Source organism: Cornus florida, unplaced genomic scaffold (genome assembly GCF_030987335.1).
Source record: "Cornus florida cultivar Cherokee Brave unplaced genomic scaffold, ASM3098733v1 CherokeeBrave_3.0.0_Hap2_Chr11, whole genome shotgun sequence".
Lineage (NCBI taxonomy): Eukaryota > Viridiplantae > Streptophyta > Magnoliopsida > Cornales > Cornaceae > Cornus > Cornus florida.
Window position 1 is genome coordinate 73,032,296 of NW_026775581.1, and position 26,936 is coordinate 73,059,231.

Here is a 26,936-nt window from a genome sequence, read left to right on the forward strand (position 1 = left end):
TACAAAGGGGGTCTCAACCTGTATAGAAGGCAACATGCAAAACGCACCTGAGTGGGCATGAGTACCTAAGCCTAACATGGTATACATCAACCTATCATAGCCAGCTACGCATCCACTGCATTCCTTTATTCCAATAAGGTAGGTCTTAGCGTTTTGAGCTAAATCTTCCCTAGTATACCACCGTCTCATACCGGTGCATACAATCCATAACATCTAGATAATTGACAAAATTTCATATAATAATTCAGCAATTAAAGTCCAACACATTAATCCATATAATTGACAGCACATATTTTAATAGTTCAGTAATTAGTAACCAAAACATTAATCCGTGTAATTACAGAACATAGTTTATTATTTCAACAATTAGCATCCAGAGTAAGCATAAATCAAGTCTGATAAATAAATGACCCTATTGTGCATCCAAAACAAGTTTTATAATCTTGCTACAGTCCGTTAAATTATTAAAATAAAATTAAACAATTTAATCCCTTCCATCCGTTAATAGCATGCAAGGTTGATTACTTTCATATTGTTCCATCCATTAGCTTAGAGGTATAAACTATGCCATAAGAGGTTTTAATATTACTTGAAACTGGTATTTAGAACCTCTCAGTAAAGTCCCAAAACAATTCGGGAGGAACAAACTGTCCAAATTGAGCCAAAAAATTCTAGAAAGTGATAACTTAAAAGAGCTTACTTTCAAAACTTGAAAGCAGGCTCCAACCATGCATGGAGCCGGCTCCATGCTCCTTGGAGCCAGCTCCAGAGGGGTGGGAGCCAGCTCTCTAACCCCTGGAGCCAGCTCTGCACTTGAGGGAGCCGGCTTCCTCTTCCATGGAGTCGGCTCTCTCCCTTCCTGAGAGCGCTGAACCATTTTCCTTCGTCTGCTTCGTCTCCGGCCGCTTCTAACCCTTCTATTCTTCCTTAAAACTAAACCTAAGGGTCTTAAATTACATCCAGTATTATTCCAGTCATTTATTTAAAACCGTTTACATTAAAACAACAATGAAAAACAATTACCAATTCATTATGCTTTAAGACCAGACAGTGAAAACCAAACTTGCAAGAAAAATTTCGGATTCAATAAAACACATACAGTCGATTAATTTAAAATATACAAAGCATGCAAGATTCAGTGAACGTCCGATTAAAATCCTAGAGACCATCTAGGATGCACAGAACACATGTCAAGGGGAGAGAGGGTTTTAAATCAAAACCTCGTCGCCGTCTTCCTAAGTTTCCCGAAGACAACTGTTCACTGTCAACCTCCTACTGCTCAACCTTCCCTCCTCCTAGGTCCGTCCTTTAATCCACAGCCGAAACCCTAACGAAAATCTCTCTGTTTTTCTCACAATTCCCTCTCTGTTTCTCTCTATGTCTCTGAACATGAATAGGGTTCTCAAAACCCCTTTGCAGACTTATAATAGTATATATATAGGCAAAAATAAAACCTAAGTCTACTTGAAATTAGAGACGGAAAACCTATATAAAACCTAGTCAGCCAAAACGTGAATCATAAAAGAATAAAACCCTAATTTCACATTATAATTAATATCACTCATTTAATCCAATTAACTCATTTAAATAAACTAATAAACCATTTAAACAATTAAAACTAATTTAATCCATTTAAAGAAAATAAAAATATAATTAAATAAACAATTAAACAAATAATTCAATTAAATAAAATAATTAATCAATTAATTAAAATAAATAGGCAAATAAACAAATAAAAATGCAATAAAATAATTATTAAAATGCTAAGACTATTGTGAAACCCCTAGATTTCCGAATGCAGGTTGGCCAGGCCCACGTCCGATTACCCGAGGATATCAAACCAGTTAGCAATAAATGAACACAGAATGCAATTAAGATAACAACAATTAATAAAATTTGCTGAAAAGAAACTAGAATGATAATCCAAAACTGAAAACCTCAGAATAAAATTTTATAAATTAAGAATTAATCTGATACATCCAACCTCTCCAATTCTAATATAACTCGGGAATCCATCTGGTGGACCCCTAATAAACTCCAACACTGAAGACAACAACTGAAAAACTCCGATGCTAGATCATGAAGAAACTCCTACGTCATCGGAAGAATCAGAAGCCGTCTCTACTCAGCACGAACAAGCTCTAAGACCTGGAACCGTTTGTTACCTGAAAAATAATGGTGGGTCAGGCCCACGAACAAGTTCTATCCTAACTACAATCCAAACAGAGACCCGATATGCAGAAACATCCTAAATGTCTCAACCATATCTATATAATCCGTAACAGATAAATATATATCCACACTACAGGACTCTCACTAGACTACGCTGAGGGTCTCAACCTGAATAGAAGGCAACATGCAAAACGCACCTGAGTGGGTATGACTACCTAAGCCTAACAGGGTATATCTCAACCAACATAGCTAGCTACGCATCCTACTGCATATACGCTACCTAACCGTCGACTATGAGACTCAAGCTCAGATCGCGGTACCATAATTATATATACAAATTCCATCCAAATACAATGTTGTGCCAGTCAACTGTTCGCCTCTCAAGACACAACATATAATTAGGATTTAAATGTTTTAATTAAATCCCTATCCCAATTATATATATAAGTTCCCTCCAAATACAATGTTGTGCTGTTCAACTGTTCATCGCTCAAGACACAACATATAATCCGGATTTAAATGTTTTAATTAAATCCCTATCCTTCCGAATACAGAGATATAAACAACCATCAAATATGTCGTTCAACTGTTTTAGTTGACAGGACATGAAACCATGTAGGATTTAACTGTTTTAGTTAATCCATTCCATATGTATGAATGGGTAGAAATTAGCGTTGTGACCTAATCCGTCCCTCCATATGTCACCGTCCCATACCCGTGCATACATGCAAATAATTCGTAAATGATGCAACATTTGATACAGTACATCATACAAGGTCCAAATAATCCAAATAGTTGATAAATGCAGAATGTAAACAGTTCATCAACTATAAATCCAGAATCCATTCACGTAACTTAATGAGACAAAGTTTAATAGTTCATCAAGTTAAAGTCCAGCATCCATCCAGGTAATTGACAGAAAATATATAATTAATTCCAGGCCAACATCCAATTAGATTGACAGAACCTAAGTATTAGTTCAGCAATTTAAGTCCAAACCATAATCTAAATAATTTCAGGGTAGTGCTTAATATTACAGCATTTAACACCCAAGCTCCATTCCATGTATTGCAGAAAAGAATATAGTATTTCAACAATTAACATCTAAGGTATGCATAGATCAAGCTTGTTAATTAGATGATTCTAGTATGCAACCAAAATAAGATTTATAAATATAAACATATTCCGTTAAATTGCTAAAATTAAATTAGGCAATTAAACTCCTTCTATCCGTTAACCGCTTATACCATTGTATACTTTCTTATGGTTAAATCCATGGGTACTAAGACCTTAATTTATTAAAGGTGGCTCTAATATAGTATGGTATAATGTTTGGAATCCATGTTCCAACCCTATTAATTGCTAGACACAGTTTGCACAATTAACTCCTTCCAGTTTATTAAGTTCGTAAACAGCCTACGACTTACTTTAGATTTTCCTACGGTTTAAAACATTAGCATATAAATAAATTAATGCATCCTAGGGCTTTAATACTCTATGAATTAATATTTAAAACCATCACATTAACCTAAACACAGTGGAGAAAAAACACAGTTTGAACCAAACAAGGCGTAACACAGCTCCAGAACATTACAAGATTTCAGAGCCTGCTCTTAGAAACATGGAGCAGGCTCTAACCTCCCTAGAGCTGGCTCCCTTAACCTTGGAGCCGGCTTTAATAGAGTGGGAGCCGGCTCTTTGCTTCCCAGAACCGGCTCTCCCTCTGTGAGAGCCTTTTCCGTCCATTTTTTTTGCTATGTTGCTCCGTCTTGACTATCAGCTTCGTCTCCTGCCATTCCCAACCTTTGGTTCATCTTTAATACTGAGTTTAAAGTCCTATTTACACCCAATATTATCCCTATGACTTGTTCACAATAGTTCAAATCAATTATCGTGATTACAACCTTTACCAATTAATTATGCTTCAAATCCAAACTGGAAACCAGAGATGCAGAAACGATAACAGAGTAATTCAATGCATACAAATAACTGATTTAGCATATACAAACATGTAAAATTTAATTAATAACCAATTAAAACCCTAGAGATTATCTAAGGATGCATAGAACACAGGCAACGGAAGAGAGAAAGAAAAGAACTTGCCTTTACAGTTTTGGATTCAAAACCATGTTGCCATCTTCCTAAGCTTTCCAACGACGTCCGAGTACTGTCAACTCTACCTCCTACTGCTCAGCCTTCCCTTCTCCTAAGTCCGACCCCTAATCCGCAGCCGAAACCCTCACCTAGGTTACTCTGTTTTCCTCAAACCCTCTTTCTATTTTCACTCTAAAAGCTCTATGTAAAATAAACCCTTATATATGTGAATAGGGTCTGTGTTTATTTTTCAAAACCCTAAATGACCTATTGTTGTATTTATATAGGCTTAAAGAAAACCTAACTCTAATTTTGAGAGGAGACGGGAAAAATAAAATCATACTAAGTCGGCTAACTCGTGAGATTAAACGAAACCCTAAAATTATAATATTCATTTAATAATAATTAATTCTAATTTAATTATTAATAATTCCTAATAATTAAATTAACCCAAAAATACATATATTCCCATAAATACATGAATATAAAATCATGAGTATTAACCGTACCCATGTAATCCAACCCATCCAATCGGATAAAATAAAAAATAAAGCAACTAACCACAATTAAATTAAATAGACTAATTAATCAAATAAGGCCAATTCAAATACACAATGAACAATTAAATCAAATAAAAATAAAACAATTAAACACATACACAAATAGACAAAAAATCAATTAAGCAAATAGACACAAAATCAATTAAAAATGCACAAAAATAAATTTTAAATTCCAATTTTATCCTTTTGGAAAATAGGGGCATTACAACTATCCTTTTAAAATTAGGGGTATTACAAACAACCACCTTTTAACTGATGACAAAGCTTATACATCATTATCAATGAGTAAGATGTCATCAACATATAAAACGAGAATCATGATAACATTGCCCTGTTTTTTCTTATAAACGCAAGGTTCAAACACGTTTTGTTCAAAGCAAAATAATTTGACTGCCTGATCAAAACAAATGTTCCATGTGCATGAAGTTTGCTTAAGTCCATAAATAGACTTATTCAACTTACACACACAGACCTCATGACCTTTAACCATGAAACCGTCTGGTTGCCTCCTATAGATGTCTTGTTCAAGATGGCTATTTAAAAATTCTATTTTAACATCCATCTGCCATATCTCATAGTCATAATGAGCACTATTGGCCAAAAGAATGCGAATAGATTTAAGCATTGCAACTGGTGAAAATGTATCCTCATAATCAATACCTTCACGTTGAGTGAAACCTTTGATAACCAGTCTAGCTTTGAATGTCTTAACATTCTCATCCATTCCTTTCTTTCATTTATAGATCCACTTACAACCAATGGGCTGAACCCCACTAGAAAGTTCTATAATTTCCCAGACTTTGTTAGAATACATAGATTCTAACTCTGATTTCATGGCATCTTTCCAACGATTCGCATCTATATCAGTCAACGCTTCCGCATAATTTACTGGGTCCAACTCATGCTTATTGGGGACGGCCTGATAGACTTCACCCAAAAGTGTTAGTTTGTCGGGTCGGATGATAGTCCTCCCACTACGACGAAAAATCGGTGCAGGAATCGATGTACTAGATGATGGTATTTCAACAGGGACTTCTTGTGTCTCATCATTTTTAGTATTTATATTAGGTGTGTCCATGGGGGGTATATCTGATGTGCCAACCATCTCCTCTAATACTATTTGGCTACTAGGTATGTGGTTCATAGTATAATCCTCCTCCAGGTATACATCATGAGTGCTGACAATAACCTTATTGTCCCTGGGATCATAAAATAATCCACTTCTAGTGCCCTTAGGATAACCAACAAATAAGCATGCATCTGATCTTGCTTCCAACTTGTCTGCCTGTTTCTTACGCACGTGTGCTGGACACCCCCATATATGCATGTGATTTAAACTAGGTTTCTGTCTAAACCACAGTTCATATGGTGTTCCTGAAATAGACTTGGATGGAACAAAGTTCAAGTTGTACATTGCTGATTCTAAGGCTAATCCCCAAAATGATAGAGGTAATGTAGCAAAACTCATCATAGATCTAACCGTGTTAAACAAAGTTCTGTTTTTCCTTTCTCCCACTCCATCTGTTGGGGGCAGTCAAGTGCGGATAACTGATGTGTCTAATTTTACCACTCGCAATAGTACAATTCGGTGTAGGATAGTGCTATAAAGAGAGGTGTCAAACCCACAGAGAGATGAGATTTATATTCAGTTTTCAATTTAGTTTTATTAGTTTATAGGTAACTACTTGAGAGATTTGTTGGTTGTCACGATTGAAAATGAACTAAAATTAAAGAAAAAATATTAAACTAGAGTAAATTAAATAATCAGAGAGAGAAATCTTAGGGCTTTGACTTCACCACAATCATCATACTATGGTTAATTATACTAACTCTGGGGATTTAACAATTATGTTTTTCAAATGAATTGAACTCAATAACATTTGTTCAATTTGGGTTTTTAAAGAAAAATGTTTTACAAAATTTAGTTAACTGTAAGCTATCTGCGGTTAGCGTGGACTATCCACCTACATACTCTAACTACTTTAACTACTTTGTAAACAATCCACCTTTCTTAAGCATAGACTATGAAAACATTCTTTTGTAAAAAACATTGGAAACCCATTATATGACTTCTATTCTCATGTTCGGTAGGGCTCCGCCAGATACCGTCCAATAAGATAGGTTGAGAATAGAAAATAAACAATTATATCTAAGACAAGGTAATAACGGTTTGTAATCTATTAAAGCATGAAAACCAATTGAGTTGTCTCATTTGCTTATAGTCATATAATCAAGGAAACATAATATATTAAAATAAACCCAGAGTTAAAATAATCAAACCATAATACTAGATTGGGTTACATCAGTGTCCTTAGAGAGGAATTAGTTACTCATGACGATGTCGGATATCGTTGTCTCCATCGTCACGGACTGCACTTTTCTTCTCAGGATCTTCACTTTCTAAGGTTGTGGGAACCCTAAAAGCCACCACAGTCAGCCTTCTGAATCACACGGCAAAAAAGACTTGCAATTTTTGGACCTCTTCTATCAAGGCTTAAGCCTTCTTTTATAGAAGAAAAAAAGAATTCGGTGGGCTTTTAGGTCTTCTGGCCCATCTGAAATGAGATACAGCTTGAAAAGAGAACTTTCCCGTAACTTAAATCTAACACGTCATGGAAGGCTCAAGCTTTAGGAACAAAGGCTCGAGCTTTAAGGTTCATGCTTGAGCTTAGTGAACAGACTTGAGCTTCTCTGGATTGATGCTCGAGCTTCAAGAATTGGTGCTCCATCTTCACTTTGATACTTAGCCAAATTTCTTCAATTATTTTTCGAAGCGTCTTTTTCTTCAACACTTAGAATATTCTTGGGATTGAAATCTTTTACCATTGCTTGATCAAAGCTTCATGGGCTCAAGCACTAGGTACCAGGCTCGAGCATTTGGTTCTCAAGGCTCGAGCTTCAATGGATGGTGCTCGTTCTTTGGGTTGAGGCACGAGGTCTGAGGCACGAGATTTGGGAGTTTGGAAATCAACTCTTCAAATTTTGACACATTGTGCTCGAGCTTAAGGGTCAAGGCTCGAGCACCCTATGGTCAGGTTGGAGCACCCTTTGTTCAGGCTCGAGCCTGAAGGTACAAGACTCGAGCTTTAATGCCTTGTTGATTTTTTTTTTTTTTCTTTGACTTGTAAGGCTTGAGCCTCATGACTTGGGCTCGAACTTTGGATTCTAAATTCTTCTAAACTTCACCATTTAAGCTCTCGACTTGCTCTGGATGATCGGCAACGACTCTGTAAGCTTCGATATCATCATAAAGTCCCGGTTTTAACCATTTCTCTGGGAAAGTACCTACAAACACATATTAAACATAAATCAGTCTAACTATGGATAGAAGTACTACTTTAGGCCTTAACATATGCTTATTTAGGGGCTCGAATATACAATATTCAACGCTCATCAATAACTGGCGCACAATACCCTCATTAACTATATGATCCTTGAACTCCCCTAAGAGGTATTCACCTCTTCAATCAGATCAAAGTGTTTTGATAAGTTTACCTAATCTACGCTCCACTTCCACCTGAAACTCACGGAAATTTCCATAAGCTTCAAACTTGTGTCGCATTAGGTAAATATATCCAAAACGTGAATAATTATTAATGAAAGTGATGAAGTACTTAAACCCTCATCTCGCTTGGGTGTTCATAGGACCACACACGTCTGTGTGCACCAACTCTAATTGTTCTTTGGTTCTATATCCTTTGGCTGAGAAAGCCTTTCGAGTCATTTTTCCTTCAATACAGGATTCACAAGTTGGCATAGGCTCCTTTGCCTCACAAGGTAATAAACCTTCTTTAACCAACCTTTGAATCCTATTTTGATTGATGTGACCCAATCATAGATACCAATAATACAATGAGTTTGGAAAAAATGTCTTTTTTTTAACATTCAATCTAGATAAAGTTGCATTTAATTCATAATTTTGCATTTGATATGAGATAGGAGTTAAAATGTATAGACTATCTTTCAATGCATCAGAAGTTATAACACAACCATTCAATTTAATTAAAACAGTTTTTCCAAAAGTAAAAATATAGTTTTTGCAAACCAACGAAGAAACTGAAATTAAATTGCGCCTAACATTTGGCGCATAAAGATAATATTTTAAAATAAGACTCCTCCCACTATCAAGCTGCATATAAACCACTTCCATTGCTTTAGCTTCCACATTGGCATTAGATCCCATATACAAGTATATATCTCCTTCATTGAGGCTTCTGGACTTCTGGAATTCCTGCAATGAATTGCAAACATGATTAGTGGCTCTAGAATCTATGCACCATGAATTTATAGATTCAACCACATAGCATGCCTCAACAACGAATATACCTTTTCCTTTGCCTTGCGTGCAAAATGTTAGGCAGTTAGGTTTCCAATGACCCAGTTGACCGCAATGGAAGCAGTTTCCTTCGCCTTTAACCCGCACTTTCTTCTTTCCCTTATCTTTTTGGATCATTTTGTTTGGCACAAGCATAGTTTGGGCACCATCCTTCTTCTTCTTTTTGCCCCTCCTCTTGGGCCTAGAAGTGGATGGTCTAGCAGACTGAGTATAGTTGATAGATGCACCCTTACTTTTAATTATCCCTTTAAAGGTTACCAACTCATTTAGAAGTTCAGCGAGTGAGTACTCAAGCTTATTCATAGAATAATTAACCCTAAAAAAGTTAAATGAGTCTGGCAATGAAGCGATAATCATGTCAACCTGAAGTTCACCATCCAAGTTGTATCCAAGGATCTCAAGTTCATTTAGAAAACTAATCATTTTTAAAGCATGATCCCGAACTGGAGTACCTTGGACCATCTTGGTGGTCATGAAGTTTGTCATAGCAGTTTGGCGTGCACTCTTACCAACTTGCCCAAACATTTCCTTGAGGTTAAGCATGATGTCTGCAGAAGTGAGATAATGAAGATGTTGACTTTAGAGCACATTTGAGAGTGAAGCAAGAATGTAACACCTAGTCATCTCATCTGCTTTATTCCACTTCTTAAAAACTTCATGCTCCCAGGAAGATCCTCAAGCAAAGGTGGAGAAGGTCGGAGAGTAGTAAGCACATAATTGAACTCCTCATATGTGAGTACAATATCTAGTTGCTTTTTCCAATCGGTATAATTTGGTTCAGTTAATCGATTTTCTCTTAGTATGTTTGCAAGTGGACTGAATGTACTAGTCATGATAAATCTAAAAATAAAAGCATTCAGACAATAAATAGGGTGAATAAAAATAATCATGCAAAATAAAATAATTAATTAATTGTGGGTCCCTTAACCACATTGCATGAAAAATCGAACAATCAATATGCCAATAACTTATCAAGTTGGCGGAGTTCATTATTGATATTGACAAGAAAAACTCATTATTTCCATATTTCTTTAGATAATGCCTTATCTATATATGAAATAATTCCCGATTTTATTTAGCCTTCCTAAAATCACCTAGTATAGACCACTCCGTTGGGGAGCTAATACTATTGATTTTAGATTGAGTGTATAACGTTAGTAATGCTCCAACAAAAAAACAAATATTAAATATATTGTCATTATAAGTTTAAACTCTTTAAATCATGCGTGGGGCCTTAATTTTAAAGATCTAACTATAATGGACATTTAATAAATATATTTTCGTGAGACCAACATTCTTGCAATCTAGACTCTTTAAATCATACGTGGGGCCTTATTTTTAAAGATCTAATCACAATGTTATAATAACGAAGGCTATGGGGTAATGTATAAAAATCCCCGCTCCTACTCAATTTTTAATTATTTATAATTAAGGTTTTCAATTCATGATTTAATGCATGCAAAACGACTTGATTTTAATCCAATTAAATTTAAAAAATATCTGAACTTTTAAATGATTTACTAATATTTAATTTGAGGCACACTTTAAAAATAATTTACAAAAAATAATTTTTCGTTTCCCAATAAATGCCTTCTAATTAATTAGTAATAAAATCCAATCAATTTTTATAATTTAATTAATATAAATCAAGTCATTTAAATAAAAAATCATGGATCTAATGCATGAACAATAATAATCAGCAATTAATTATTCTATGCATCACATAAATAATTAAACAACCGACAAAAGCAAATAAAATGGCCAATGGAATCAGCTTTTAATATTGAAATACTATTCATGTTGTACGAGTGTCCACCAACGGCTTGTAAACCCCTGTAGGAAGCTGGTACGCGCTTGAAAAAGCAAAATAGTGCTTGGGACGCACCTGGAGGGACCTGCACGCACTAGCACGTGCCTCGGGGTGCTGTAGCGCGTTCCCATGGGCTGGGGAGATCAACAGGCTCGTGGCACGAGCTGACAAGAGCTGGTCAAAGTGGTCAAACTTGCTGACGCGTGAGGACCACGCACCAACTGGATTAAAGGCGTCGATTGCACTATTGTTGCGCTCAATGGGATAATTTCCCATGATCCTTCAACCGCATCCTTAATCCAACGGTTGTGGATCCGGGTGCATGGTACACTGGTATACCGCACCGCACTAGATCCAATTGCATTCCTCCGGCGCCGCCCTCGCCACTGATGATGCTCCGGTCGCCAGAAAATTGCCAAAAATCCAAAAAATTAATAAAAATCCCTAAATTTTTTAAAAAAATTCTAGAAAAATCCAAAAAAAAATCCAGAAAATTCTAGGGACCTTATTAAGTACTCTTGGACCTTCTTAAAGCTTCATAGTACTCATTGATGGAGATTACATGACTTTGAAATTAATTATACATATGAAATACAATGAAAAATAATTAAATTACGTCATTGAATTTTTTTAATGGTTAAATTAAAGCCTTAATTACATTCATTCAAAGATAAAATTACATTAAACCTATAAGCTTCATCCATAGCCAAAAAAATACATTATTATCCATTCACAATTATACATACATCATCATCATGTATCAATATATATCAACATACTAAATCATACATCAACATACATCAATAAATATACATATAGGCATATATAAATTGGATCCATGAATGATGATTTTCATAAAAACATGATCTCTAATAATGAATCAAACCAAGCTCTGATACCACTGTTGAGAAACATGCAAGTTTTAAAAACTTTTTGAGTGATTTTCATACATAGATCATGATTTATCACATAGAGACAAGTTTTATGCAAAAATAAAATATGTTGTATCATTCAATTAATAGATTGAATACTTACATCAAAGGTTTGAATAAACTTTTAAATCTTTTATCTAAAGTGAATGTTCTTATTTATTGTAGATCCATTTGCAAGATCCTTTTTTCCTTTTTGTTGATAGTAATTTCCCCTTTAGGAATCACCAATATACCTCGATGAATGACCTTGGAGACAAGGCTTGTGGTAGCCTCCTTTACACGAGAGAACAAACCCTAAAAAAACTAGAGAGAAAAAATATATTCATTTTCTTCTTCCAAAAGTCTACCCTAAAATATACATGGACCCATGTATATATAGGCAACATAAAAATAAGAAAAGGAAATAATAAATCATTCTCAATCTATAATTAACATATCTTAATTCTAATAGGATTCCAATATCTACTTGGGTTATGGGTGAGAATCCTTTGGGCTTACTATTTTCTTGGTTACTATAAATTAATAATTGGTCTGGTCCATTAAACCATGGATCCAATTCAATTAATTTATAAATTTATTTCTACTCCACTAAAAGAAATTAATTGCACTCCAATTAAATAGTAAATAATCTCTAAGTCAATGTTGCACTTTAACCCCTCTATGCATAATTATTTATCGAATTATAAAACCATAAATCCGACAACATAATTAATATAATTATTTTGTTACCTTTGAATATTTCTGGCTTGATCACAATAAAATATTTGTTTGACAAAAATAATAATTTACTAAATAAATATATAGAAAACATTTTGCGTAAAACATATGAAGGCGTTCGAATTTAATTTGTGATCAACCATAATCAATACAAAATAAATACAAGTAGCATTGATGCAAATATTGAGAATATAACCCTCTAACTATTAATTACATAACTACCCAAAGTGTCGGTCTAAGGATCCCGAAGTATCCGCCAAATAAATCAAAGTAATTATTAATTAATAAAAGAGTCTATACTTCTCTCATGCTTGAGAGTCAAAAGTCATGACTGTGATAGAGAGCAATTGCATACGACGGCTCTCGCAATATATTTCAACCTATCATGGACTCGGTTTAGGTCTTAATTAATTAAATGTTCATCTATAATTACTGATTTTGAACCATTTATGATTACTAATTTATAACTTAGTATCAATAGCTATTACATACATATATAAATATATATTGTAATCAAGTGGACACAATCAATTCCATATTGAATCGAAAAAATAATACATTCCATTCACCAATTGTATAATGCCTTAATAATAATATTCTAATAAGGAAGCATGACTTTTACAATCCAAATAAGAATTTGCTATGCTAGGGCACACAAATCCCAACAGTGTACCCATGGCTTGTTTTTTATATATCATTGTCTATATTATATATATATAGTCTTTGGAAGGAGGTGAAGTACCAATTTCAGTTGAATATATATATATATCAATTTTAAACTCTATAATACTTAAACATGAGTATAAAATATATGTCCGAGTAGCTAGACAAAATTAGTTGGACATGCACCTCAAGAAACATATTTAAAAACAAGTGAAATGCTTATATTAAACATTATTTAATAATTCAAATGTTAGCATAAAAACTCCCTCTACTTTCAATTTGACATAACCTCTGAAATATTTAATTGTTGCAAAGTAATGTTATAATAATGAAAAAGTCTCTTAATATAATTTTTTAAAGAATGACAAATAACTCAATCGAAGTAGCATTATTAAAAATTATTTATATAAAAAAAAAAAAAAATCAATGGTGCATCTATAAGGAAATAAAAATACTTTGGAAGGATTTTCTTAAATTTTTATTTTTTTCAAAATTAAAAAGAAAAAGAAAACCTAAAATAAAATTATTTTATAGAAAATCTAAATTGAAAAAGAAAACCTAAAATAAAATTATTTTATAGAAAATCTAAATTTTCTTAAATTTAAATTAAGGGGTATTTTTGTCATGAAAATATCAGTTTAACGATGTGTAATTTAAAAATAATAATAATAATTAAAGTTCTATTTTAAAAAAATTAAAAAGAAAAATAAAACCTAAAATTTCTCAAGTTTATATTAAGGGCTATTTTCATCATTATGACATTACGTGGTCAAAGCATTTGAGAATTACCGATACCTTTCACCATTGGCAACCATAACCTGCTGCACTCCCTTCGCCATCTTCTTTACTGTCGGCAACCATAAGCCTAAACTAATTGCTAAACCATGGTTGTCGAAACTCTGTAATCTCGCCGACTTCACTTATAGGCAATCAACAAATCCACTACCGGCACAATCATCGTTGGAGGTGCCAACTTAGACCATGATTGCACACCACCGATGTAATCGGGCACCAAGTGGTAGTGGTGGTGAGGATGGTGGTGGTGGTGGGGTTGGGGATGGTAGTTATGGCTGTGATATAGTCCCTTAGAAAATGGTATAATAGGGATAAAAGGGCAAATTAGGGTTTTTAAGTTTATTTTTGTCAATTTTAACCAAAAAGTGATCAGATTGGTTTACTTGCACCTTTTTTTTTTTCTTTTTCTTTTTTCCTATTTTATTTTATTTTATAAACTAAAATGCACATTTTTAAGAAAGAGGGACTCTTTGTACACAACTTATATTACATGATTTTTTTTTTACACTTAACCCTATTTGAAAATTATTGAATACATGGTCGAAATATCGAATGCATGTTAAAAATTAAAAAACATAATTAAAAATTATGAATACATATAAGAAGTACCAAATATTTGTCAATATTCTATACAAATTAGGTAATAAAAGTATCAATGCTTCTTAGATTTTCATGAATTAGAACATTGATGAGATAGAGATACGCGTGGGATGCTTTTTGGCCATGTATGTGAATAGTTTGATTTAAATGACTATCCAAGTATGAGGGTGACCTTACTAGGAAGATGCCTATATATATATACACACTTTCACCTTTAAATAAAAAAAAAAGGCTTGGGTTACAAACTAAGTTAAGGCCAACATGAATGGTTGGACATGTTTGATATTTTATTTCACAAAAGCAAAGATAAATTACTTTAATAGAAAGGAGTGGTGTTTCTCCATATTCGAAGGGACAAAAGTATCTTTAATAATATCGATATCTTCAATTATATGATGAATGGTGACTCAGATGCTAGCTTTGTTGGATGCATCTCCATTTTTTTTGTAATATTAAATTAGTAATTTGTTCAGTGCATATCCATGTAAGGTCACCATTGTCATATTTCTTCATGATGTGCATTTCAAGTAACAATTTTTTATTGATGTCACCTTCACTGGACAAATTTAGTGGCCCTATGGTTGGTGATAGAGTCCCAACCCTTCGGTGAGTGTCTACAAGTATATCCTCCGTTGATGATCTCTTGCGTATGTTTGGAAATACTGAATTCGGTGTTCTAAAATTAGAGTCGCATCATTTTTTTATTGAGTCGTAAGAATTATATCCATTTTTGCTTTTCTTTATGTCTACCTAAATTGTAAAATTAATCAAGTTACATAAAAAATGCAGCATCAAGTTTCATAGATTTGATGAACTGAGTGTTCGAGCCCAGCTTACCTAGATCAGTTTTGAGATGGTATTTGTAGATGATACCCTAGTATATTCTAAAACTAAGAATAAGGATGAGTGTCAATTGAGTATTTGACATCGAGTGAGCATCTAGTTTATACCATGTTTGAAAAATGTGAATTCTGGAAAGAATGAATCCAATTCTATAAGAATTAATGAATCCAATTCCTAGTGCATATGTTTTAGAGAATCTTATTCAGTGGCAAAGCCACGTGGTGGTTCAGTGGGAACTTAAGTAACATTAAGCAGGACTGGAAACGGATGCGAGAGCAAGAGTGTAAAAGTGGCAAAATTTGAGCCACACAATATAAAATGAGAGTTAGAGTTCGCATGAAGCGTAAAAACAACGGTCTTCAATGAACTTTTTCATGTTAAGTTATTATTGTATGTACAAATTTGAGTATTTATAAAAATGTTCGGAGTGAAAACTTAAGAAATTCTCAAAAAGAAACTCAATGATGTTCTAAAAGAAACTCAATGATATTCTAAAAGAAACTATTATTAAACTCCAAATTCAAGAGCGATCCTTAATTTTTCTACTAATACACAATTAATCTACCATTTAATTTTTTTTTTTGAAAGGAAGATTTCATCCATGCATGCGTGTATCGGGCTTGGGCCGAGAAGGCCCAAATTACTCCCACTGGAATAAATTTTTGGGATTATTACATATTAATGATACTATTGACCCATATTTACTATTTGATGGAGTCAAAATCTCATAAGTTCAAAAAAATGAAGATATGGAAAAACACTGTTAATTGAGTACCATTTTTAGGCACATATGTATCACTTTTTGTGCATGCATGTATCACTTTTTGTCATTAGGTACCACTTTTTGTGTTGCACAAAAAAATGATACCGGATAGGCAAAAAATGGTATCTATGTGAATAAAAGTGATATTTCTATGCCCAGAATAAAAGTGGTACCTCTGTGTACAAAAAGTGATATTTATGTGCCTAAATATGATACCTCAGTGAGAATAAATAATGTTTTTTGATATCCACGTCAGTATTTTGGTTAACTTTATTTTTTCAAAATTATGAGACTTTAACTATATTAAATAGTAAATATGAGTCATTAATACCATTTATATGTAATAATTCTTAAATTTTTGACTCCACCACTGATCTTATTAAGGGTAAAGCCACATTGAGTACAGACCTAATACTATTTTAAAGAGATATCTTAGGTTTGAATCGAAACAATTGAGGCTTATTTGAGTGTGGATTTAATGAGTTTTAGGATTGATTAAGTTTTGCACTAGTCCCCACAGTGACAATGGATTTAATTTTGTATAGATATTTCACCTATGGAACGCGAAAGACATTTTTTTTTATCTAGGCAACTTAAATCAAACTAGTTGCACAAGCTAACAGATGACTTAAATAGATTAAATTGTCTGAATTGAATATGTAGAGAAGTTTAAAGCAATCCCAACTTGAATGGATGATTTAAGAGGTTTTAAATGTAATATAATTAGTGATAATTGTTTCTAATAAATTTTAAAGTGTCAAACTTTGACTTTCTATATTTATTAATATAACTTTTAACACTTCTTATCTTTAAAATAATAATAATAATAATTATTATTATTATTAGTCCAGGTGCTTGACAGTGGCATTTTTATAAATAAGTGAAACTCTGAAACCTTAGATGTACCTTAGGGCATCAGAATCGTGATGATTTTGCTAGCTCTTGGGTCCTGTAATGCCATCAGATGGAATCGCAGGGTGCTGGCCATTCATGATTGGCTGCAATAGCAGAAAAAAAGTAGCTGTTGCAATTTTCTAGATACATAGTTGCTTTTTATTTTTTCAAGCTATGGGCCCATTTTCATTCCCAATATGAATGCTACGTGCAGCGATTACCTTTGCTAACATTCACATAGGGTCCACTGTTTGTCAGCCCCGTACCATCCATACCAAACATCGAGCTAGCGACTTCCCAGATCAATGTATCTAGGAAAAAAAAAATTTCTACGTCAAATACAAATTAATGATCATTAAATCTGTTGGAAGTATTTATATTTAACGCTAATATTTTATAATAAACAAGAAATGTGATAGTAAAAAAAAAATTAAAACAACTTGATCTTCATATAATTATTGAAACTAATAAAATTTTACAATAATTAATACTATGTATTTAGGTAACGCACATGAATCTATTCAAATATATATATATATATATTTTTTTTGGAAAAAAGAAAATATCAGGCAAGAAAGTGGACACGTGCGCAGACAAACATTGGAAGTCCAGGAAAGAAATTAGACACGCAGACAAACAATGTAACTGAATGACCGTTGCCTGCGTCTGTTTGGATACATATATATCAGACACAAGTTAGTACTACTCACAATCGCCATGTCTTCTGGTAAAATCGAAACTGATGATATAAAGACGCCAGACAGTTCATTTGTCCTCATCATCCAGAATAAACAGGCAAACGGCTGATTTAATTTAATATCATATCATTTCATACATACCTGAGAACACATACAAAAATATTAGTAATATTATATATATATACACACAGTATACATATATTAGATGATTAGACTTTAGAATATATTAATAGGCCTACTGATTCAGACCCAAAATAAGATTAATTAAGTGGATAATTTCATCCATCATTCAAAATCTCAGATTTCATCAGACATCTCTCTCAACCCAAATCTATAACCCCAAAGCATATATCAAAGCTGTAGCTTTCTTTTATGACTGGTTTTCGGTGACTTTTCTTCTTATCTTCTTCTTCCCCAAAAAACCCATGTTCAGAGAGTAAAAAAAACCAATATCCAGATAGCTTCACAGCTCAACAAAGTTACCTTTTTTATTTATTAAACTTTCTCTTTCATGACTTTTTGTCGCCGTCCAATTTGTTTTCTTGTGGGCAAAGTTTTCAGCTTTTAGGATCACTATTTTCATCTTCTTCTTCTTCTTCTTCTTTTTTTTTTTTTGGTCCTTTATTAGTTAATTCCATGTAATCTGTTTTTGGTATGTTCCTATCTAGAAATTCTCGCTCCCTGTTACCGTAATATTCGATTATATTTTTCAAATTCCCTTCATTTTGAAGGCTGTTTTGGAATTAGACCCCTACTGTAAAAGCACTCTGTTTTGGGTTTTGATTCTCTTAAAACCCTAACAGTCAATCTCAAAGTATTGCGTTTTTTTAGGAGTTGTGATAAAGGTTGGGGTTTATGGGGTTTATGGGGTTTTGGGGTTTGAGTTATGGAGTGGTGGTTGCAGTATTGGTGTTTATGGTGGTGGGTTCAGTGAATGGGATTGGAGCAAACTGGGGAACACAAGATACCCACCTTCTGCCTCCTGCAACTGTGGTGAAGCTTCTGAGGGACAATGGGTTTCAGAAGGTTAAGCTATTCGACGCCGATTCGACCACTTTGAATGCTCTTAGTAATTCTGGATTAGAGGTCATGGTTGGGATACCCAATGACATGCTATACACACTAGCCAACAGTGTGGGTGCTGCTCAGAAATGGGTGGAAAAGAATGTTTCTGCTCATGTCTCCTCTGTCAACATAAGGTGATTGCTTTCTCCATCTCTTATCCATACCTGCTGCTATTTTTATTCCAAAGTATATATATATATATATATATATATATATATATATATATATATATATATGATGCTTGTATGGTCCAATTTGAACATGGAACTGAATTGCAGCTTTATATAATCATTGACAAATTTGAACACTATGGTTTGTGGTTTGCTAGTTGTGAAGTGAATGATGATGAATTGGATTTTGTACTTTGAGTAATATTAGGATTTGGTAGCTGTATGTGCAGAAGAACCTCATTTCTTCTTGCTCCATGTACTTAGTTAGAAGTGTGTAATTGCTACTCGATGAAATTAATTAATACCCAACCCGCGCTGCCCAAACTCCTTCTTGGCCAATTAGCTTTCTGTATTCTATCATACAAGAAAAATACCGAGAGATGCATGCAAATCCATAATGGCTGGAGAATTTGATGCCTAACTGTATGACCGGAGACCGTAGCCCAGGAATCAGAAATGAATACGGAGTATCCCTTTAGGAAGACAAATATAAGATAAGAGATGAAAGTTCTATGTTGGACATTTTGACCAAAAGCCCTTTCTTTTATAGGTAAGACAAGTAGACAACACAGAAAAGTACCTACTTTGTTGAATTTTGAACTTAAACCTCTACCTCTTACACAGAGGTGATACCACTCCAGCTGATTCTTTATGGTTTTTTTTCCTATTAACTTGCACATTTCACTAGAATTTATACATCGCGTCCAGTTCAAATGAAAAGTTTGATAAACACTTGCATGAACTCTTGTTCTTTTACCTTCTTTCATGTGAAGACCTCCTCTATTTTGAAAAGGACACACCAGAGCTTTATTTCCCCTGGTAAATAGTTTCCTAGATCCACGGTCATTATGCATGAATCTTATGACTTCCATCAAAAGTCCTATTCTCAATTGACACTAAACCAGCAGTTAAGATTATGAGATATATACGGATATGTAATTATGTTTCATTTGCTGCATCTCAAAACTCACTTCTTTCAGTCCCACAAGCATGGGCATGTAGAGACATGGTTGCTGCAGTGGAATTTATAAAAGATGGGTCTATTTGGTAAGGGTGAAAGAGGTTTAAATTAATAATAAGTGACCCCCGAAATGACAAAGGCATCGTGCACTGGGCTAGCCCTTCTTTAAGTGACCCCTGAAATAGTTTGAGAAGTAAAGTGTGGGTCAATGTTTAATATCAGAAAGTGATAGAAAAGTTCTAACTGATTAAAATTAAGTCGAAATAAATTTAACAAACTATACCTTCACTCTTTTAACACTTGGATTTTTGTTTCAATTGATTTAAGTTTCTCAGTTGTTTGGGAAATATTTGTGCTTTTATGGGATCAATTATTTGAATTCTTTACTTGTATTAAATTAATTTTACAGTTTGGGGTTTTAATTTCCGTACTTTTCACTGATAGTTTTAAAAAATGATATTATGACGGTGTATTGCAATGTGGCTGAGATTTGTATATTAAATAAGAATAAAAATTAATGTTGTTAGTCAATTGTTGACTGACTGCACTCCCTTAAGAAAAGTCTTCCTCCTTTCCTACCTATAGAAGGCAAAATATCCATATCAGGTACTTAGTGGACTGGAGCATCTTATGGTCCAATTGGCATTATTTATTTTTAAATCCCTAAGAGACTGAATTGCAGCTGACATAGTCCTTGAATTTGAACAATTTTTGGTTTTGAGGCTACTGCATATAAATTATAATTATTTTTTGTTTATGCAGAAGCAATTAAATATTCTTTGCATAAGACCATTGGTTTTGAGTAGCGTCGGAGTTAATAGCTCTATTATGTTGGATCTCATTACTTTTTATTTTATACACTTATTTAGATGTACAATTGCCACTCAATGGGTGACCATACTACCAGTTTGTCAATTAGAGTGTATTTAGAACACTAAGCTCAAAAGAATTTCTGTGGAATGTTGTTACCTCATCTTCATTTTCAAAGTCATTTAAGATGCTAGTTTGATTGATTTTACATTTTTAAGAAAGTAAACTCTATTTACTTCTTTAAGTTGACCTCTTAACCGAACATGTTTTGTTTCTTTACTATGTTCACCTCTCATCTTTTTTCTCTCTATACTCGAAGTTTTTCTATATTGAGAATTGTAAAATGGAAAAAGAGAGGGGGTGGGGTATTTTTCAACCATAGCCTTCTCAATTTTATCTTTTTTTATATGGGCACAAAAGATAATCCACTATAGGGCACATCCCAAGTACACATGAAACATATAGGAGAGAACCTCCTAATATCACAGGGAGATACAATCCAGGTACTCTACAAAAGAATAAAATGAAAAGAGATGGAACTACAAATGCCCAAAGAAAATCATGCTCAACATCACTGCCTCAATTTATGAGCAGAGTGTTCCACACCCTAAAAGACGGCATATTCCTTTTCTGCCATATGCTCCACAACACTATGAGGGGGGCATCCCAAGCCTTCCTAATTCTCAATACACATCTCCTACTCCAACAAGCAAACAACTCACTCACGCTCCTTGGAATAGCAGACAATTCCAAATGTAGTAAACAGGAAATTCCGTAGTTCTCAAGCAACCACACAATGCAATAGCATTCTATTAGATGATAGGAATATCAAAAAAACATATCCGAGATATAGATCCTACAACAGGTAGAAAGTTAGATTGCCAAATTTCATGTTTAAAGTTACACTAGCCTGGGACTCACCACTAAGTAACGAAAAAAATATTAATGGAAGAAAATAAAAAAAAAAAGAATTTGAATTGAAAGTAATTTTTTTAACGGTCAGTACTCCTATTTAAAGTTACACTAGTCTGGGACTCACCACACTTGGCATGGATGTAATAATACCAGAAATGCATAAGACTACAAAAGTTGGTTACTTTTATGATTTTATCGCACGAAGTACAATTCATATGTATTGGTTGATTTTCCTACAAGAATCTGTGTAAACTATACCATGGTCACTAGCCTGGGACTCACCACTAAGTAACGAAAAAAATATTAATGGAAAAAAAAAAAAAAAAAAAAAAAGAATTTGAATTGAAAGTAATTTTTTTAACGGTCAGTACCCCTATTTAAAGTTACACTATCTGGGACTCACCACACTTGGCATGGATGTAATAATACCAGAAATGCATAAGACTACAAAGGTTGGTTACTTTTATCGCACGAAGTACAATTCATATGTATTGGTTGATTTTCCTACAAGAATCTGTGTAAACTATACCATGGTCTTTGTCTGAGTTTCCACTTTGTAGTTGTATTGCTTCAAGGTTTTTGTCACGCTATAACTAGGACATTTTTTTAATTTATTATCATTTTTTATGGATAAACGTTAAGTTGGGTGGTTTAGAATAGACCCTGATCGGCAGATTACTAAAATCATAATGATAACACAAGCATAATGCTTTGGGTTATATTCTAGCCCAATTTGTGGTCTAAATGATATTCATATAGGCGTTTGGATCTACTTAGGAGCTTGTGGTGTGTTTGTGAATTGAAATTTTGCTACTTGAAATACTGGTAAAATGATCTAAGAAGAAAGCCAACATGAAACTGCTAAGCACAAATTATTGAAGAAATCTACCTTTCGCATCACAGAGCCTCTTGTTGTGGATCCCAACCTAAATTTAAAATAGACATTGGTTGTGTGAAATATAGGATGGGGAGCTACGGCAAGATCTCTCAAACACGCTGCTTAGATGTGCTAAATGATGGACCTTGATCACTGCAACGCAATATCTAGATCTGAGAACAGATTAGTCAGCGAAGATATTTACTAGGACATTGTTCCGAGGAAACATTGATCGTAATGGTCAGAAATATCCAAAGTACAGTCAAGCACCAAATTTTAAAGCCATATTTTTCACTTTTATCAAAAAAATGTGGTGATTGAAAGTGTTTTAAAATAAGATATCCATGTTGACTAAGTTGATGGGAATGCAAAAAGGACGGCTTCTAAAGCACTGTGATCCAGCAAAATTGTCTTTTTCTCCCATACCTAAGTCATAATCATCATAAGAATACAGATACTTTGCCAAGATTTGAGAAGGGCACTCAGAATTTGAGTTAAAGCTCTGGTCTCTGTGGAGAACATGACCATTCTGTTTTTGAGTGTTATCCAAGTGTTCTGTGAGAGAGTTTACCTTTCCCTTCTAGGTTTACAGGGAAATTTGAATTCTGTTGTCGCTGTGTATTTCTATTTCATCCCATGTCAATCACACACCTTTCGTCAACTCAAGTATCTGCTACATTATAGAAGGTTTACATGTCAACTCTACCGTTACATTCTGTCCTTGTTGAAATTGAAACAATACCCAGAAGTTTACCTGGATACCCCAAATATTGGAGACTTTGTATGGGGAACAAATTGGCCAAAAACTTGAAATGTCAAATTCTTGATATCATTTATACTCTGTTTATTTTCCTCTTCTTAAATTTGTAGAATTTTTTTTGATAGATGACTTTGATGTTAAGCTAGCATTTGCTTCATAAAGGTGCCAACTTACCTACTACTATAAAAAAATTTGCATTAAGTTTTTATTTCCTTTTGGGAAAAGATAACTTGTCATCATGGAACTACATTCTGGTTATTTACACATGAAAAGATTTTGGGTGATTAATGGCGCTGGTATTTTGGATATCAAGTCTGATTGGCAAACTGACTTTTACTATTTATCTGCTCTGCGTAGGACTTTTTTTTTTTACTAGTTGGTGTAGGACTTTCTAAATGTATTATTTATATAGCTGTAAGTTTTTCTGGTTTTAATGACAGCAGACACAGAGAGAGAGAGAGAGAGAGAAAAGCTTTGATATTGCACCATTTCAGCTTCTGATTTGGTTTCATGGAAAATAAGTACAAAGTTTGGGGTACAATTCTTGTTTATATGGAAACATTCGTACAACATCTTTGAAGATGCATTTGGGAATGTATAACTAATCTGTACAAGATTAGTTGGCATTATCTTCCTGGAATCAGAAAAGAGTTCCAGTGCTCTCTTTCTTTCCTAGGTAGAGAGACTCTCCCAACATTACATAATCTAAGGTTTGTCGTTCTCCCATCCATTTTTTGGCGTAAGCCTGGCATTGAAGTGGTTTCTTAAGTTTAACTATAATGGTTCTTTGTTACTTCAGTCAATTATGCAAAGGATATTAGTATTTATCCCATACTTACCTTCACTAAATTTTAGCCAACGGCTAACTTTATATGGTTAGCTTATTTGGTCCTACTTTTCCAAATTATACTAGATTCTCTGAACCCATATCTCAAATTTTCACCTGAATGCTATTTTCCCTAGATTCTTTTTATAGTTGTATTCTTCAAATTTTTCCTAAATTTACTATGAAAAAAGATATTGGTGAAAAGAGACATTCCTTTATCTATTCATCGTTTACCTTGAATTTGATTTTAACACCAATACTTTTTCCTGGTAACGCTTCCATTATATCTGATCAACGAATCTTTGAACCATGCCTTCAAAATTATCATAGTAACCCATACCCTTAATTAAAATGGACTCCCATTTTGATTAGCATACAGACTATTTCAATCTGGAAGCTCTGGAAATTCAACATTCATCTTATTTGCTGGTGTCATCATCTCTCTCTTTTATTCGTGTTTGTTTGATGGCTAGTTTTCCACATGCCATGTTGCAAAGGAATGTGCTGCTTACAAGCACAAGCAAAAGTTGGAACTGGAGTAGGAAATTCTTGTTCAAGGGAGGTTTCACTAATTTCAGGCCTGTAAAGACATCCAAAAAGGCACACATACATCTGTATAGATACATCCATTTTATAAATGTGTTTGGATGCACATGTGTGTGTATCTTTATATAGAAAAATGGTTGGATAGATGGATATATATTTTTGTAGAGAAATGGATGGATAAGTAGGTAGATGGATTGATGTGTGTTGGCGTTATGTGTGTGAGGGAGAGAATCTGATTACTGCAAAGTGGAATTCCCATCTTTTTATGGACTATTTTGATCATAGTTCTTTTCTCTTCGTTTTAAAAATGTAGCCATTAAGTAATTATTATTATTTTGATAGTATAGAACTTTCTCATGGCATGTCAGAATCCACTTATCTTTCTTTTCTTTTTTTTTAAAAAAATAATTTATAAAATCATGTTCTGTGGGATAATGTACCTGAATTCAATCAAAACTCACTACATATTCCAATGCAATGGAGTTCCTGGAGAAAATTTTCATGTAATTCTGAACATTCTTGCAAGTAGTGCTAATTTTGTAGTTATCATAGCAGCTCATTATCAATTTCTAATTTCTGAAGTTTGCTATCTTTATCTGAGTGAATTAATCCAGACTAAACTGCTGATCATATATGAATTAATCCTGACTTTTGTGGATTATCAATTCTTACTTGTCAATGATTTTGTGTTAATTTTTTCAGTTTGGAGAATCATAACATTTGTGGTTGGCAAACTGTCAACTGCAAACTTGGTAGTGACGGGAGCTTATTATAATTTACCCGACTCTTTTTTCCTTCATTCTAAAAGTATTAAGAAATTAAGGAATCTTGTTTCTGTATGGCATAACATGAGTTTCTTTGTGTGTTATACAAGATTTTGTTCTTCTGTTAAACTAATGATTTTGTTTTTGAAGGTATGTTGCCGTTGGGAACGAACCATTTCTGTCAGCATACAATGGAACCTTCCTTACGACAACTTTTCCTGCTCTTCAAAATATTCAGTCAGCCCTTGTAAAGGCTGGTCTGGGCAATCAGGTGAAAGTCACTGTACCCCTCAATGCTGATGTATATCAGAGTTCAACAATCCTTCCTTCTACTGGCGACTTCCGACCAGATATTCATGACCTCATGGTGGAGATTGTTAAGTTCTTGAGTGATAATGGAGCTCCTTTCACTGTGAACATATATCCTTTCATAAGCCTATACAATGACCCCAGCTTTCCTGTTGACTTTGCCTTCTTTGATGGCTATTCGCCAGGCATCAATGACAATGGAAGAATCTATGACAATGTGTTTGATGCAAACTACGATACGCTTGTGTGGGCCTTGCAAACTAATGGATATGGAAACTTGTCCATAATTGTTGGAGAAATTGGATGGCCTACTGATGGAGATCAAAATGCGAATCCGGTTTATGCTCAAAGGTTCAACCAAGGCTTCATGTCACACATTTCGTCTGGTAAAGGGACCCCAATGAGACCTGGCCAAGTCGATGCCTACTTATTTAGCCTCATTGATGAGGATGCCAAGAGCATTCAACCAGGAAACTTTGAACGCCACTGGGGGATATTTGGCTACGATGGGCAGCCCAAATACAATCTCAGCCTAGGGACAACAAACTCGGGAGGTATGGTAGCAGCAAGCAACGTTGCTTATCTGGCCCAAAAATGGTGTGTGATGTTGCCATCAGCAAGCCTGGATGACCCACAAGTGGCCCTCAGTGTGAGCTATGCTTGCGCCAATGCTGACTGCACCAGTCTCGGTTATGGGACATCATGCGCAAATCTAGATGCCCGCGGCAACATTTCCTATGCATTCAACAGTTACTATCAGCAGAACAACCAACTTGATACTGCCTGCATGTTTCCCAACCTTTCGGTTGTCACTACTAGCGATCCATCAACTGGAAATTGCAAATTTAAAATCATGATCCAGTCATTTAGTTCAGGTGTGAGTTCAGGTGTGACGGGTAGGATTGGGCTTCTCTATAAACATTTTAGCATGCTCATCTTTATGTCGTTATTGATAGTTTCTGTGACTTTTGGTGCTTGATATAAAATTTAAATATATACTCCGTGTGATTTTATTTTTGCAATCTCCTTGCATGGTTGTTAAGCAGATTACTTCGT

At 34.1% G+C, this 26,936-nt stretch overlaps 1 protein-coding gene across 1 annotated transcript; it reads left to right on the forward strand.

The window, feature by feature from the left end:
* The first annotated feature begins 17,874 nt into the window (after nt 1-17,874).
* LOC132286574 (glucan endo-1,3-beta-glucosidase 5-like) lies at nt 17,875-26,902 on the forward strand. Its single transcript, XM_059788925.1, has 2 exons — nt 17,875-19,076; nt 25,722-26,902. Exons 1-2 carry the CDS (start codon nt 18,733-18,735, stop codon nt 26,857-26,859), a joined length of 1,482 nt encoding a protein of 493 aa, XP_059644908.1. The 5' UTR covers nt 17,875-18,732; the 3' UTR covers nt 26,860-26,902.
* The last annotated feature ends 34 nt before the right edge of the window (nt 26,903-26,936 follow it).

Bases quoted from the DNA above. Each gene is read 5' to 3' on its own strand.
- LOC132286574 (XM_059788925.1), top strand. From the start codon at position 18,733: ATGGGGTTTATGGGGTTTTGGGGTTTGAGTTATGGAGTGGTGGTTGCA. The intron at 19,077-25,721 runs GTGATTGCTTTC...TTGTTTTTGAAG, and splicing joins GTCTCCTCTGTCAACATAAG to GTATGTTGCCGTTGGGAACG.